Source organism: Eumetopias jubatus, unplaced genomic scaffold, assembly GCF_037043125.1.
Source record: "Eumetopias jubatus isolate StellerSeaLion01/CBP00866 unplaced genomic scaffold, mEumJub1_p1.0 scaffold_12, whole genome shotgun sequence".
Taxonomy (NCBI): Eukaryota; Metazoa; Chordata; class Mammalia; order Carnivora; family Otariidae; genus Eumetopias; species Eumetopias jubatus.
The window spans coordinates 65622345-65635643 of NW_028274818.1; the positions used below are offsets into that span (position 1 = coordinate 65622345).

A 13299-nucleotide genomic window follows, 5' to 3' on the forward strand; every position below is an offset into this window, starting at 1 on the left:
TCTCCAGATATATGAAAGTTAATGGTTGTTAATGTTCCCTGATTGGGAATAAAACGGTATTTCCAAAAGACTAAGACACAGACTAGGCAAGATGACCCACTACCACCAAATGGTTTCCTATTAACCCACGATGGAGCTCTGACCGCAGACCGTCTCAACAGACACCCGATCAGGAGCTTAGGAAGAGAGCCGACACAATATGAGGTATAAAAAAAAAAAAAACAAATAAAAAACATGGACTAAGAAATTTGGAGGTCTTGACTGTAGTCCATTTCTGCCACCAAATAGCCATTTGATTACAGGCAATTTGCTTGGTGCTTCTGGGCCCTATTTTAAAACTTCAGTTGTAAAGGATTGGTTTGGCTTGGTCACTCAGTGCCATGAGATTTTTACTGAACCAGTGTTTTCTGATTTCATGCTATCTGTGAGACTGTATATAAACATCTACAGTCATATTGATTTATGTGGGGCACCTGGGTGGCTCAGTTAAGCATCTGATTTTGGGTCAGGTCATGATCTCTGGGTCCTGGGATTGAGGCCCGAGTCAGGCTCCCTGCTCAGTGGGGAGTCTGCCTCTCCCTCTGCCCCTCCTCCGGCTCATACTCTTTCTCTCCCTCTCTCTCTCAAAAAGAAAACTGATTTATCTGACTTTTTACTTATAAAAGCTACTATATTCTTAATTTGTACCAACTATTATCAAACTTACTCCAGGAATCCGTTTTGTGGCCATGCCTTCTTCCATAAATGAAATTCTAGTTTCCTTAAGTCGTAAAGGAGGGGTAACGGACCTTCCAGGTGACAGAGAGGGAGAGGGCAAAGGTGGCGTTCGAAGACCAGACCTTAAGATGGACTGAGGAGTGAACTCGGCAAATCCAGAGGAAGTAACTGACATGGCCAAAGTTTTAGCTCTCTGCGACAAAGAACGAATGGAATTCCACCATTAGTGTCTGTAAAAGCCGCTTACATAAGGACAGACAAAGGTCAACTGAGTCACAACATACTCAACTGCAACAGAACATCAATAAGAAGTTTTTTTTACGGATTACTGGAAAGAAAGTACAAAATTCTACTCAAGAGGTTTCTATACATAAGGCTACAAAACATAAAACTACATCCACAATCATTCTTTTAAGGTCTTGGTTATTCCCAGTTTAATAACTTAGAGAGTGCAGAGATAAATTATTTAATGGGTGCCTACAAAACTTTAGTTAGGTAGAGAGACAGGACAGTGTGTGCAGAAAAGAACCAAGCTTAATTATAGCAAGTTAATACAAATGATAAGCCTGACTTTAAGAATGTTTTATAAGAGATATAATTTCATCTCATGAATCCAACAGTAACTCATGACTTATGAGAATCCTGAAGATTTACCAGAATTAATAAAAATAATTAGCACAGAAACTATTTAGCAGCAATAATTCCTTCACTTCACTTCTCTGAAGGATTAGCAAGCAGATGGTTGTATTCCATTAGATCACTAAATTCCGTTAGATCCGTTACAATATTATACTGATTTTTTTTTTCAAGATTGTTTTTGGTAGCAGACACAAAATTATTCCTTGATTTAAGAGAATACAAAATGTAATTTTTTTAATGGATAAAAACAGGAATCACAGCCCTGGAAAGTATCAGGCACTTAAAAAGCTCACCAATCTTCTTTTCCACTTGTTTTAATAACTATTTTAGGACTGACATTTGTTCAACTATCTTTTTTTCACCTTGTAAGGTAAGAATCAGGGGCACCTGGGTGGCTCTGCTGGTTAAGTGTCTGCCTTTAGCTCAGGTCACGATCCCGGGGTCCTGGGATCGAGTCCCATGTCAGGCTGTCTCAGCGGGGAGCCTGCTTCTCCCTTTCCCTCTGCCCCTCCTCCCCTGCTTGTTCTCTCTCTCTCATAAATACAATTAAAAAAAAAAAAAAAAGAATCCCCTGGCTTCACTCTCCATGCTGAATATGCAGAAACAAAGGAAAGAAATGAAAGTAGGGCGCTTCGGGACTCAATCCAGGATGCTGGGCAAGTTGTCAGCGCACAAGTGCTGTGAAACCATTCTAACAGGATGGGAAAAGGTGCCCACTCCCCGCCACCACAAGTCTAGTTTTGTGGTTTCCCAGCTAATGATTTATCAGAGATGGTGGAGGAAAAGGAATTAAGACAGATATACTGCTAGTAAGAAGGAGTAACAGAGTGCAGTTTCATCTAAGGAGAGAATTTAAATAAATAAAAAAAGAAACCAGAGAACTAAAAGCGTATGACAGAGGGGCGCCTGGGTGGCTCAGCTGGTTGAGTGTGCCTTCGGCTCAGGTCATGATCCCGGGGTCCTGGGATCGAGCCCCACATGGGGCTCCCTACTCCGCGGGAGGCCTGCTTCCCCCTCTCCCACTCCCCGTGCTTGTGTTCCCTCTCTAGCTGTATCTCTCTCTGTCAAATAAATAAAAAATAAAATCTTTAAAACAATAAAATAAAAAAAAAGCATATGACAGAAGGAAGAAGTAACAGCAAAATGGTAGCAGAAATGGTGGTGGTGGTGGGGCAAACCCAAGAACGCGAAAGCTTTTCTTCAAAGGTTTTAAGGTTTCAACTTGTAATAACCATAGAGACTTGGATTACCCTCAGAACAACTATGTAATTGTTAACCTTGAGTACATCAGGTAAACACAAAAGGTAAATGTAGGAAAATCCTATTTAAGAAGATGTAAAGGTACAATAAACGTTATAGAAAGGTAACTCCCCCCAAACAGGCTTAATGCTGTCCATTACCCAGAGATATCAGTAAGAGATAGCTTACTTCTCCCTGCTGCTTGACACATGAGAACTTCCTAGTTTCACTATGAACGTAGTTATGCAATACTCACCTTCACCACGAAAGGAGTTTCAAGTACACGTAATTCTACAGTCCTGGAAGGACTGTGATGTGATCCTTTGAACAATGAATTGGATGCCAGGTATAAAGGAGATCTTTTGGGGGTTTGCTGAATAAGTCCCAAACGCTGACAAGGCTGGTGCACAGGATGAACGACCAAATCCAGCGGTCTGTAATCACAGTACAGGCACACAGTACACAGAAAGGCCCAGGTAACTAACTTATTGAGTTATGGTGGAAAAAAATCCCCCCAAAATTTATCATGCCATGTAATTAGACTTCTATACTCACTGGCAAATATGGTAACCACATGAAATTATAAGTTCAGTCAGGATGTTAATATAATGCCATTACTTCAAAAAGTCAGAAAATTAATTCAGTAGTAAAACTGAGAATTAGGAATTCTAGGTAACAATTAAAAAAAAAAAAGCTCTAGTCCCCCGCCCTCCCTCTCACCAATATTCACTGATAAAATAAATTCATTTGCTACAATTCTTTACGAACACAAAAAATTCCTTTTAACTACATGTGACGTACATAATGAATATTGGTTTGCTTTACTTTTATGGTTTTTATTGCAATAAGACTGAGCACCAACACACACAAAGTTATTTTTTCAAATTAATGAGGTCAGTGACAAAATGGAATCTCCAGATTCTGCTGGTTTTCTGTAATGTCCTGATGTAATTCATACAAATGATAAAACTGATCTCATCGATAACTTGTATTAAGCAAGCACAGTCCCAAGAATTTAAAAACTTAATTCACAGATAAAGAATTTAAACTTGAAAGTGAAATTTTCAGGTTACAATTTCTGATGGATCCTTTGCATAGGCAATTTTCTAATGAATAGTCTATTTTATGGTCATATTTCCTAGCAATACAAACAACACATTTTTACTTCCCCAAAATGACTCTGTGCTCTGTGGTTCAGCTGAAAATGACCAGAAAGGTCCAGCATGTCCCAGTGCCCAGGAATAAAAACTCCCCATGGCTGTACCTTCCTTGTCCTTCTTCACAAATGGGATGGCAGATGAACACAGATCACAGATGGGTGCTTTAGGACCCAAGCTGGTGCCCGGTGCCCGGTGGGAAATATTTACAGGAAGCATTTCCTTAACCCTTACTGCTTGTTATTCTGTACTAAACACAGCTTTGAGATTTCCACCAAACCAAAAATATACCATCAGGCCACTAACATTTGTTTCTTTATTGTCTGTTCTAATTCTTCTTTCCCTTCTCTACCTCATTTGTATTCAAAATCTGTATTTGTAAACCGTTTGCTCACTTTTATACTGAACTACCCCAAATTGGAATTTTGTTAATTGCCTTGCACTGTGTTAGTATTCATGTTCAAGGTGTTCAATCATTTATGAATGACTGCTTCTCAAAAGCAGGGCCTGTCCAACAAAGGTACCTACTGAGTAAAAACAAAATTCTTATACTAATAAGAATACTTCTAAATACTAAATACTAAAACAATTATCAGGAAAAGTATTTTTTTATTATATTTTCTTTAAAAATGTTAAATACTGCATCAGAGCTTAGGATTTCCACAAATCTTTGAGCATGATACACATTAGTAATGCGTTTCAGATCATACACATACACAAAACACACACTGCACAGAACAGCACGTAGCCTCACTGTATGCAGTGCCCAGTGATGTCACCTCTGCTATTCCACTGAAAGATACGCTAGTCACAATCAAGTTTACTTACTACCCACTAATGCAAACCAGTCTGAAAAACAGAATTAGGGAATGGAATGATTTCTATAAAAATAAATATTCACACCTCAATTGACTTTCTTCCATCTGAGTTAATCATAGCTTTGTAGGATTCTCATAATACTTCTTTTTCTTTAGGACCTTAGGTCATTAGTCATGAATCTGAAAACTTTTATTATTGCTCCCTTCCTGAACCCTAGATCTAGTAAAGTACAAAGGGACTGAGAAAAAGTGACTTGTGGGGAAAAACTGGAACACTACTCTAGGAAAACAGAATGATAATAATAACGACTTTTATTTGAAATAATCTTCCTGATAATTAAAGGAAAACATCAATCTAAGTAAATCTAAATCCCCCAAACAGTAAACCCTTTCATGCTTTGAAAATATGCCCACTCTAAACAGCTTTGGCTCCAACTGTTTGTAAATTATTAACTTACTCTGAGTACCTTATTCTATTGTAAATTCAGATCATTTTATTCTCAAAAGTAACGCAATTTTGTTATTGAAATTTATAATAATCACGAGCATGCTATTAAAGACAAGGAAGCAAATATTAGGAGACAGTTGTTTGTTCTCTGCTATTGAGGATATGAACACCTATTTCAACTATCCAATACTCTTAAATGAAATACAATCACAATTTCATCTTGGATGGAAAACTTCGACTTAATTATTTACTTTTCTAATACCACAGTTTAAGTTGTACAAGTATTACTGATCTGAAGCCATGGAAGGCATTTTAGTGGGCTCTGTTGTACAGGAGAAAGTTTCAATGAGCCAAGATTAGTTACGAATTCTAAAAATAACCTGCATTCAGGGATCAATCAACAAGTAAGTGATATGAAAAGCAGCAAGTTAACAGTTTACTTTGCTCATGATTTTTAATAAAACAAAATTTGCTTCTTTTCTCTAAGCAGTCTGAAATCATTAAGCCAAAATTCTAAGTAGGTTAGCAGCTGGTGCTAAAATTACTACGCTACTTCCCAAATTATAAAAAAAAAAATTAAAAGCATTAAAAACTCACTCAAGAATTTAAAATACTATAACATTTTAAAGATAATTAAAAATGACAGTGTAATTATTGTCTAACATTGTGATTTTAAAATGATTTAACTAAGTCTTACCTAGAAACCTTTTGTGATGCTTTTAAAATTGGTGTTCCAACAAATGCCTCAGGCACTTGTGGATGTGGGAGAGGAGATGGTTCTCTTTTAGGACTACAAAGAAAATAAAAATGTAACTGTTCAGCATGTATTACGAAGAGTATCAAAATATGCTTTAAGAAGGTGGGATTAGCTTGGAGGGGAGGGCTCTCACTTTTTACTTTGTACATTTCTTCTTATTTACAAATTGCAATAAATATAATTGCTTTTAAAGTTAAAGACCAAAAAAAACCAAAAAAAACAAAAACCTCTTCTTACTATAAAAATAGTCAACATAGAGGAGTTTTTCCTTTTTACACAGACTAATAAACTCCAAGGCTGGACGGTTGCTGACCGCTTCTGATACCGGGGAAAGATCAGCGAGCGGCAACACCGTAACAGGTGTAAGGAAAGCATACCTCTTGTGGGCTGAGGGGCCACCTTTAGGTTCAGTACATGCCCAAATCTCTCCAATTTTAGACAACACATTACTGATGAAAGCAGATCTTGTTAACACAGCCCCTGTTGCAGCTTGCTTTGTAACAGTGGACAATGGTTGGGGTCTAGAAACTGTAAGGCAAAGAATGCAGGGTTTATTTCCTCTCTAACACCAGGATTTTACTAGAAGATGAATATGAAATAGGGACTGGGACACGGGGCTCATAAGATAAGAGGCAGTTACAGGTTATACTTAGTTCGGAAACATCTATGCCGAAATGTAACAACTTGCGGCTTTTGGAGGCAGTGAAAAAATTACCGTACATGTTCTCTAACAGTTGGACAGGAGTGTCCAAGAGAAATAAAACGAGTTTTTTATTCTGTACTACACTGCTAAATCAACTATAAAATCCTCCCAGAAAGCATTACATTTGGTGGGAGTGGCCCAGTTTAAAAAAAAAAAAAAAAAGCACCATAGTAATGAATCAAAGCAAAAGTTAGGTAAATATAAGAGAACAATGGTTTCAGGAGGTAATCACTTGATGTCCTTTCTCACCCAGTACTTTACAATAGTTTTCAATCAAATCTTACCTTCTCGAAGAACAGGTGATGTGGACAGATGGTAAGGCTTAGCTTGCTCAATGGCTAATCTTCGCTGGATTTTAGGAAGGACTTTCCCATATTGCTCTACTATAGCATTTCGAACCTCCGATCTCTCCCGCAAACGAGGATCACGATCATTCTATTGAACATGCCGTCATTGGTGAAAATTTAATCTTTAAAAGCGCTATGTTTATGTATTTACCATTTAAAACATTAATTCTGAATACCTAAGACTATCTTCCTTCTCCCTACACATGCATTCTTCCACACCAAGGACCTCCTACACACACGTGACTGCATTATCAGTCCTCATCCGTCCGTAAGTTCCATCCCTCCCCGCCCCCGGCTCGAGTCTTCACCACGACTAACAACAATGATCACCATGTACCAAGCATCTACACGGGTCAGGGGACAGATCACGTCAGACACACCTGTGCGCATCCCCACAAAGAGACACTGTCATTTTACTGATGAAGAACCAAGGCTCAGAGAATGTGTTCCAAGAGCAAAGCACAAAAAAGAATCCGTCTGAGCACTACGTAACTCCCACTGCTCCTCTACCTCTTCCTCTCGCTCCCCCTGAGTGAAGTGGTTAGTCTGGCAAGACTGTGGGCAGTTATCCAAATAGAAATGGCATATGTACAAGCATTCGGTTAAGTAGTAATACTGCCCTGTTCCCAACGTGCTAGAGAAGGTCAGACGAGGGTTCTCCAAGCTCAAGAGGATACGAAGAACCCAGTGGTTACCAAACTAGAAACTCTCACACAACAAAATTACCACCTCTCCTTACTCTCTTGTCCCCCATAATGAAACACGTTTCATTATACCGAAAAATTGGTCTTCAGAGTTTGGTTCAGCCTCAGGGCAGAAACGTAATTGGCACGCTGCAGGTAGTGAACTAGAAGGAATTCGTGATTCCGAACGTTGGTGCTGGACTGCAAAAATCTCACCAGGCAGTCCTAGGAAGAACCAAAAACACTCATCAGCTACTCACTTCTCCTGCATTTCCGCCAAGCGGATGCTGGGGCGTCATTACCTGCTCGAGGTCTGTGAAAGGCAGCTTCAGCAAGTCCTCCATGAGGCCCGTCTCCTGGCAGACCTTGTACGTGTGCGTCAGGAGCTGCTCGACGTTCAGACTGGTGGAGTGCTGCCGCAGGAACGTCCAGGCCTCCACCATGTACCTGAAATAGTGTCCACAAGGCCCAGTGTTAGAAAAGCTGTTGGAGGCATTAAAAATGAGTGATCGACCTACAGAATCGCAATGACACTCTGTATGTGTGATGCAGAAGTACTCTGAACTTTTCTTAAACACGCGTCATGGCATCATGACGTTTGCTGATCTCAAGGAGCAGAGTTTGTGTGAGGCAGCTCTGGATCATTAGTGGAGTGTGAGACAGGGAAGCACACAGCATACACGGGAGTGAGAAGACACAAACGAACGTGGCCTGGGGAGCAGACAAGGATCAGCGTGGTGTGGTGGAGAGAGCCAGGCCCTTATGGATGCGCAGCCAGTGGGAGAGCAGTGGAAGGAGTAGAGAGCAAAGACCTACACAAGCAACACCGTGTCTACGGGACGGCGACAGGCTGAGCTCAAAGAATATTCTGACTGATCCATAAGGAAGATCTGATTGGAGAACACGGGTTAAATTAGGGAGTTTTAGACACCATGTGGGGACCGTGAGATGCTGGCTTCTGCGGGCAGTAAGACATCAAACAAAGCAGTGTTTCTCATGACATACTGTTAAGTTAAAAAAAAAAAAAAAAAAGGCAAGCTTCAAACTGTATCAACAGTGACTATAATTACAAAAACTTAACCAATAAACAAAGCCTATAAATGTTTATGTGCTTATTTACTTAATTAGATAACAAAATGTCTTGAAAGATAGACACCAGAACTGTCAGAATTTTTGGAGGGGCTGATAACTTTCAGGGCTGAAGTGGACGGTAGAATAAAAACATGGCAAGTACATATGAGTATCAGGGAAATGATTTTCTTAAAAAAATCATCTTTTATCTAATTCTAAGTTAACACACAATTTTGATTTCAATGGATATCATAAAAAAACTTTAGCTATGGTTACTGAAATAGTCACAAATACTGACATAAAGACTTGTTAATAAATAACACACATATAAGAAACACAGAATATATGAACAAAGTCACACCAATTAATATTCAGCATGAAAATGCATGGGAGGAAATTCTCGCAGCACCAACCCAGACTTCCTGTGGATACCAAGTTCCTCAGGGAAGAAAAGGGCTCCCTCTGCTGACAGGCCAGGCGGGGCCAGCTGTTCATTTTATTGTCTTGGGACTAGAGTATTTTAACATATTCTACAGGACTTACTAAGGTCAAGAACCCAAATAAGTAACACATTTACGGGTATCCCTAAAAATCTAGAATTGCCTTGTTCTTTACCCCATACCAGAACAGGCAGGAGAGTATGGTTGTTATAAACCTGAGTGTCTTAGGGGGTAATTATTTTCCTACATAAAGAATATGAGAGTATTAAAAAGAGCATAACATTTTTATAGATCGAAAAATAGATAAGAAGGATAATATATTACCATAAATTAAAAGGAAACCATATGAACATACGTATACATGAAGCAGTTATGACATAATCTCACTATCTGTTGAATCTGACATAGGACAGGTATATGGAACCTTCACCGCACTATTCTAGTTTTGTGTAGTGTACACTGAAATCTTCTTTTAAAATGCTTTCACCAAAATAAATTTCAGATTAATCGACACCTAAAGGATAAAACAAAAACCATAAAAGTGGTAGCAAATACCATGAGAAAACTAAAAAATGACATTAAAGTGAAAAAAAAGACACAAAGCCAAATGAAAATACTGATAATTCTGACTTCATGATTTTCAGCATAGCAAAATCCATTCTAAAACAAAGTAAAAAAACAAATGACAAACAAGAGGAAAAAAAAATCTCAGGATTAATATTTGTAACATAAAGAGCTCTAACAAGTTAGGAAGAATAATCTCAACCACACACAAAAAAACAATGGGCGGGTCATAAGCAGGAAATAGCATCTTTATGAAAATATTTTATTATGGTGAGACGAAACCTATTACTATTACCACCTTTACCCATCAGATGAATAAACAACTGAAGGGCACAGGTGATGGGGGTGAAGTGGCCTAACCCTCACAAGGGCTGTGTGCCGTGATCTATCAAAATGACAATTGTAAATGTCCCTTAACCCACTAATTCCACTTTTAGGGTTTTATGTCTTACAAACTAAATCTGTACCTGAGCAAAATGTGTGGTTACTCACGGCAGTGGTTAAAATGGCAACAGACTGGAAAACACCTAAATGTTCATGAAGGGGAGCTAGTTCGATAAATACAGACACATCACGAGGAACTACTACGCAACAGTCAACAATAGGGAAGCTCTTTTTGTCCTATTATGAAATCAAATCCAAATTAAATAGGAGAAAAATGTACACTGCAGCAAGACATAGATGTGCTGTTGTATTTTAAGTGTGTGTGTGTGGGGGGGGGGTTGAAGGGTAAATGCTGCCGGAAACAAGCCTGGAGCTGCTCCCATCACTAATGTGCTGTGATCGGACTCCTACGAAGTTTTGGGGAAGGGAAAGCTCCCCAAGCAGCCTGTTATCGTGAGGGGCAAATTCTTCAGGAGAAGAACTGAGGAGATGAAGGTCATGGGCGGGGCGGGGCGGGGGGAAGACTGGCTGCGTCCCAGTAGCTTGAAGCCACATGGAGGGAGGTTCATTAAATGCCAGCAAGTGCTTTTCAAAAAGTGGGGGGAAGGGTTTTAAGTAGGGGTGGGAAGAAACACAGATCCATTTGCTTACATACGTACACAACTTCTTAGGCAGGATACACGAGAGATTATTAACGCTGGGTACCAAGAAGCAGCACAGGAGGCTGGAAATTCGTGGTGTATCCTTTTGAACCTTTCTGAAGCATGTAAATATCTTACTATTGAAAAAAATAAATAAAAAACCAAATTCCTGACCCTCCTCTGCCCACCAGTCCATGGGAATTTTCCACTTTAAAGTATGATGCTGAGCAAATATACTAGTAAGAGTAAGATAGATTTATTTATGACTTATCAAATATTAATCTACCAGGAGAGTATACTCGAAGGCAAAGGGCAAACGATAATGTTTTTCCCCGTTTCCCCTCCAGCAGGAGACACAGCTATCTCCAACTTCAAGCAAGGCTGTTCCACTGCCAACACTAACATAAATTTTAAAAAATAAGAAAGCCCCCAAATTCCCATTACTCTACTGCTTCCTATGGTAGAAAACCATGGTGGTGGGAAGGGCAATAGGAAAATTATTTCAACTGATAAAAGGCTAGACTAGTGTGTTGGCAGTAAAAGTCCTTTCATTAAGGAGTGCACAGGGGTTCTCGGTAATACAGCAGCAGAGACAGGCTGACGTACGTTCCTGTGTAAACATCAACATACTCCAAAAGTGTAACTTTCATATACTCTAGGAAACAAAACTCCTCTGACTCACTTCGCTGCAGTGGTGTGAAACAGCCCCTGTACCGAGTCTGAACCCACATCATCTCAACAAACACCATTTTAGGTGGCCCTGTGGTTTTACTTCTACGTGTCCTCTACAGGACACTTCAAGACTAGGTCACTGAGCCTTTACTTAAGACAAATCAGGTTTAGAAGTCATGCAGTAAGTTTCTGTTATCGTAAACATTAATATATAATGTTCACTATAGCTAAAGGAGAGGGAATGAGGATCTAGCAAGCCAGAGAAATGTGTTGTGAATGAATCGAAGGACAACAGGATCATAGAGGAAAAACCAGCAACCTCTCAAAGGTTGTTTTTCCAAGGTTCCAACGTGTTTTTTCGATGTAAGCATCAGTGATCAAGTACCACCTCTTCCAAGTCAGTAGAGTGAGCAGCTTATTTACAACTCAAAATAGTTTACATGCTGCCTGACTACCCAGTACTGGGACTCTTAATACAGTGATTAAATCTCTATCACCACTAGCTTCTTTAAATTTTGTTTTGCTCTTATGTTCATTTCAGATTTATTCAGCTAGCCAAACACTTGTGGCTAATCCAAGTTATTTGATTTCAACAAGTACTTCCTAGTTGATTACTTTTGAGGACACACTGGCAATGTCCTATCTAGCCAACCCATTACCATACTACATAACTCCTCTTCTTGCTGAAATTTGGAAATTCAACCTTCTCAGAAATACATTAAGAGAACAAAGAAAGCTGAACTTTCAGAGTGCTGGCACTGAAATGGCGTTGGTTCATAAACAACAACCTGGGGTGAGTAAAGCAACCAATTTCTAAAAATTATAAAAATGACCAACTAACAGAACCGACAAAAAAAAAAAACAAAACAGTGAGTTGTATAAAACAGTTACAATCTAGTAAGAAGTATTAGTTCCAAGCAATTTCCCCAACTAATTAGGTTAACAAGAAAACCTAGTAAACAGACCACTGTATTTCCAATCATGACATTTAACTCGTCACAGCTTTCACTTATATGACAAATAAAATAACTGCAGTAATATATATACTGCTATAATATAAATGGAAATATATCATGCTGATTAGAGAACATTAAAATATGGCAAAGGGAAGAAAAGCAATGGAAAGACAGGACCTGCTCAAATCTGGTTCAAGTATTTAAGATACAAAACCTGATTTTGCAACTCAATAGGATTTTATCCTTTCTATCTTTAGCTCCTTTTCAGCATACTCAAACCCCAACCGCCCACATGGGACACTGTCCACATTGCCAATTAGCAACAGATATAATTTTCGAGGCTCAGTTTGCTTTCCCCTTTTACTCAAGGGTACTCCTTCATCCTATTCCAGGATAAAAGGTTTTTTATGTTTTTCCTCACACTGACAGATGAAGAATCCTAAGAATATTATGTAATGCAACCAAAGCAAAATATTATATATTGCTGTTTCATCAATTCCACTTTATTTAACATATACAATCAAGAGTTTGATCGTATTTTCAAAACAGGGACTTACTTATTACAAAGCAAAACGGTGAGGTGAAGGGTAACATCATCACCGCTGGACACCGTTGGCTTCATCGTCTGAATGTATCTGAGGGCTTGTCTGTGCTCCCCCTGACTCATACAGGCCTGAATAATCTTTGAATGTTGCCACGACACAGGTTTCACAGTAGCTGGGTGAAACAGGAGATCCAAGCCACTCTGCAGAAGGACACGAAAACTGCTAAATGCAAATATAAATTTCCTGCACTTGGACAAAGTAACCAGCCTTTAAAGACAGGCAACACTAAAGCCACAAACAACAGTTTAAACATAACCTATAAAGATCTACTTTAATCCATGGTATGTTTGATTTTAAATAAAAGCCTTATCAAAAGCCCCATTCTTCTGAGGCCTCGTTGGGCTATGATGTAAAATCTTTCCGCCACCATCATCATACATCAATGCCAAGTCCTGCCTTCTAACAGCAGGACACCAAACGTGTCTCTAACAGAACAATCGCTGTATTTGCACTATTAG

The 13299-nt window shown here is 39.1% G+C and overlaps 1 protein-coding gene across 3 annotated transcripts in view; it reads right to left on the reverse strand.

Annotated features, from left to right (window-relative positions):
• AHCTF1 (AT-hook containing transcription factor 1) overlaps positions 1–13299 on the reverse strand; it is a 77703-nt gene that overhangs the window by 16243 nt on the left and 48161 nt on the right. For all 3 annotated transcript variants that reach the window (XM_028111858.2, XM_028111855.2, XM_028111856.2), the window contains 8 exons: positions 12794–12981; positions 7811–7955; positions 7602–7733; positions 6763–6913; positions 6153–6303; positions 5716–5808; positions 2852–3029; positions 707–910 (listed from right to left, as the gene is read on the reverse strand). In XM_028111858.2, the coding sequence (XP_027967659.1) occupies positions 707–910; positions 2852–3029; positions 5716–5808; positions 6153–6303; positions 6763–6913; positions 7602–7733; positions 7811–7955; positions 12794–12981 (1242 nt within the window). The remainder of the gene's footprint in view (positions 1–706; positions 911–2851; positions 3030–5715; positions 5809–6152; positions 6304–6762; positions 6914–7601; positions 7734–7810; positions 7956–12793; positions 12982–13299) is intronic.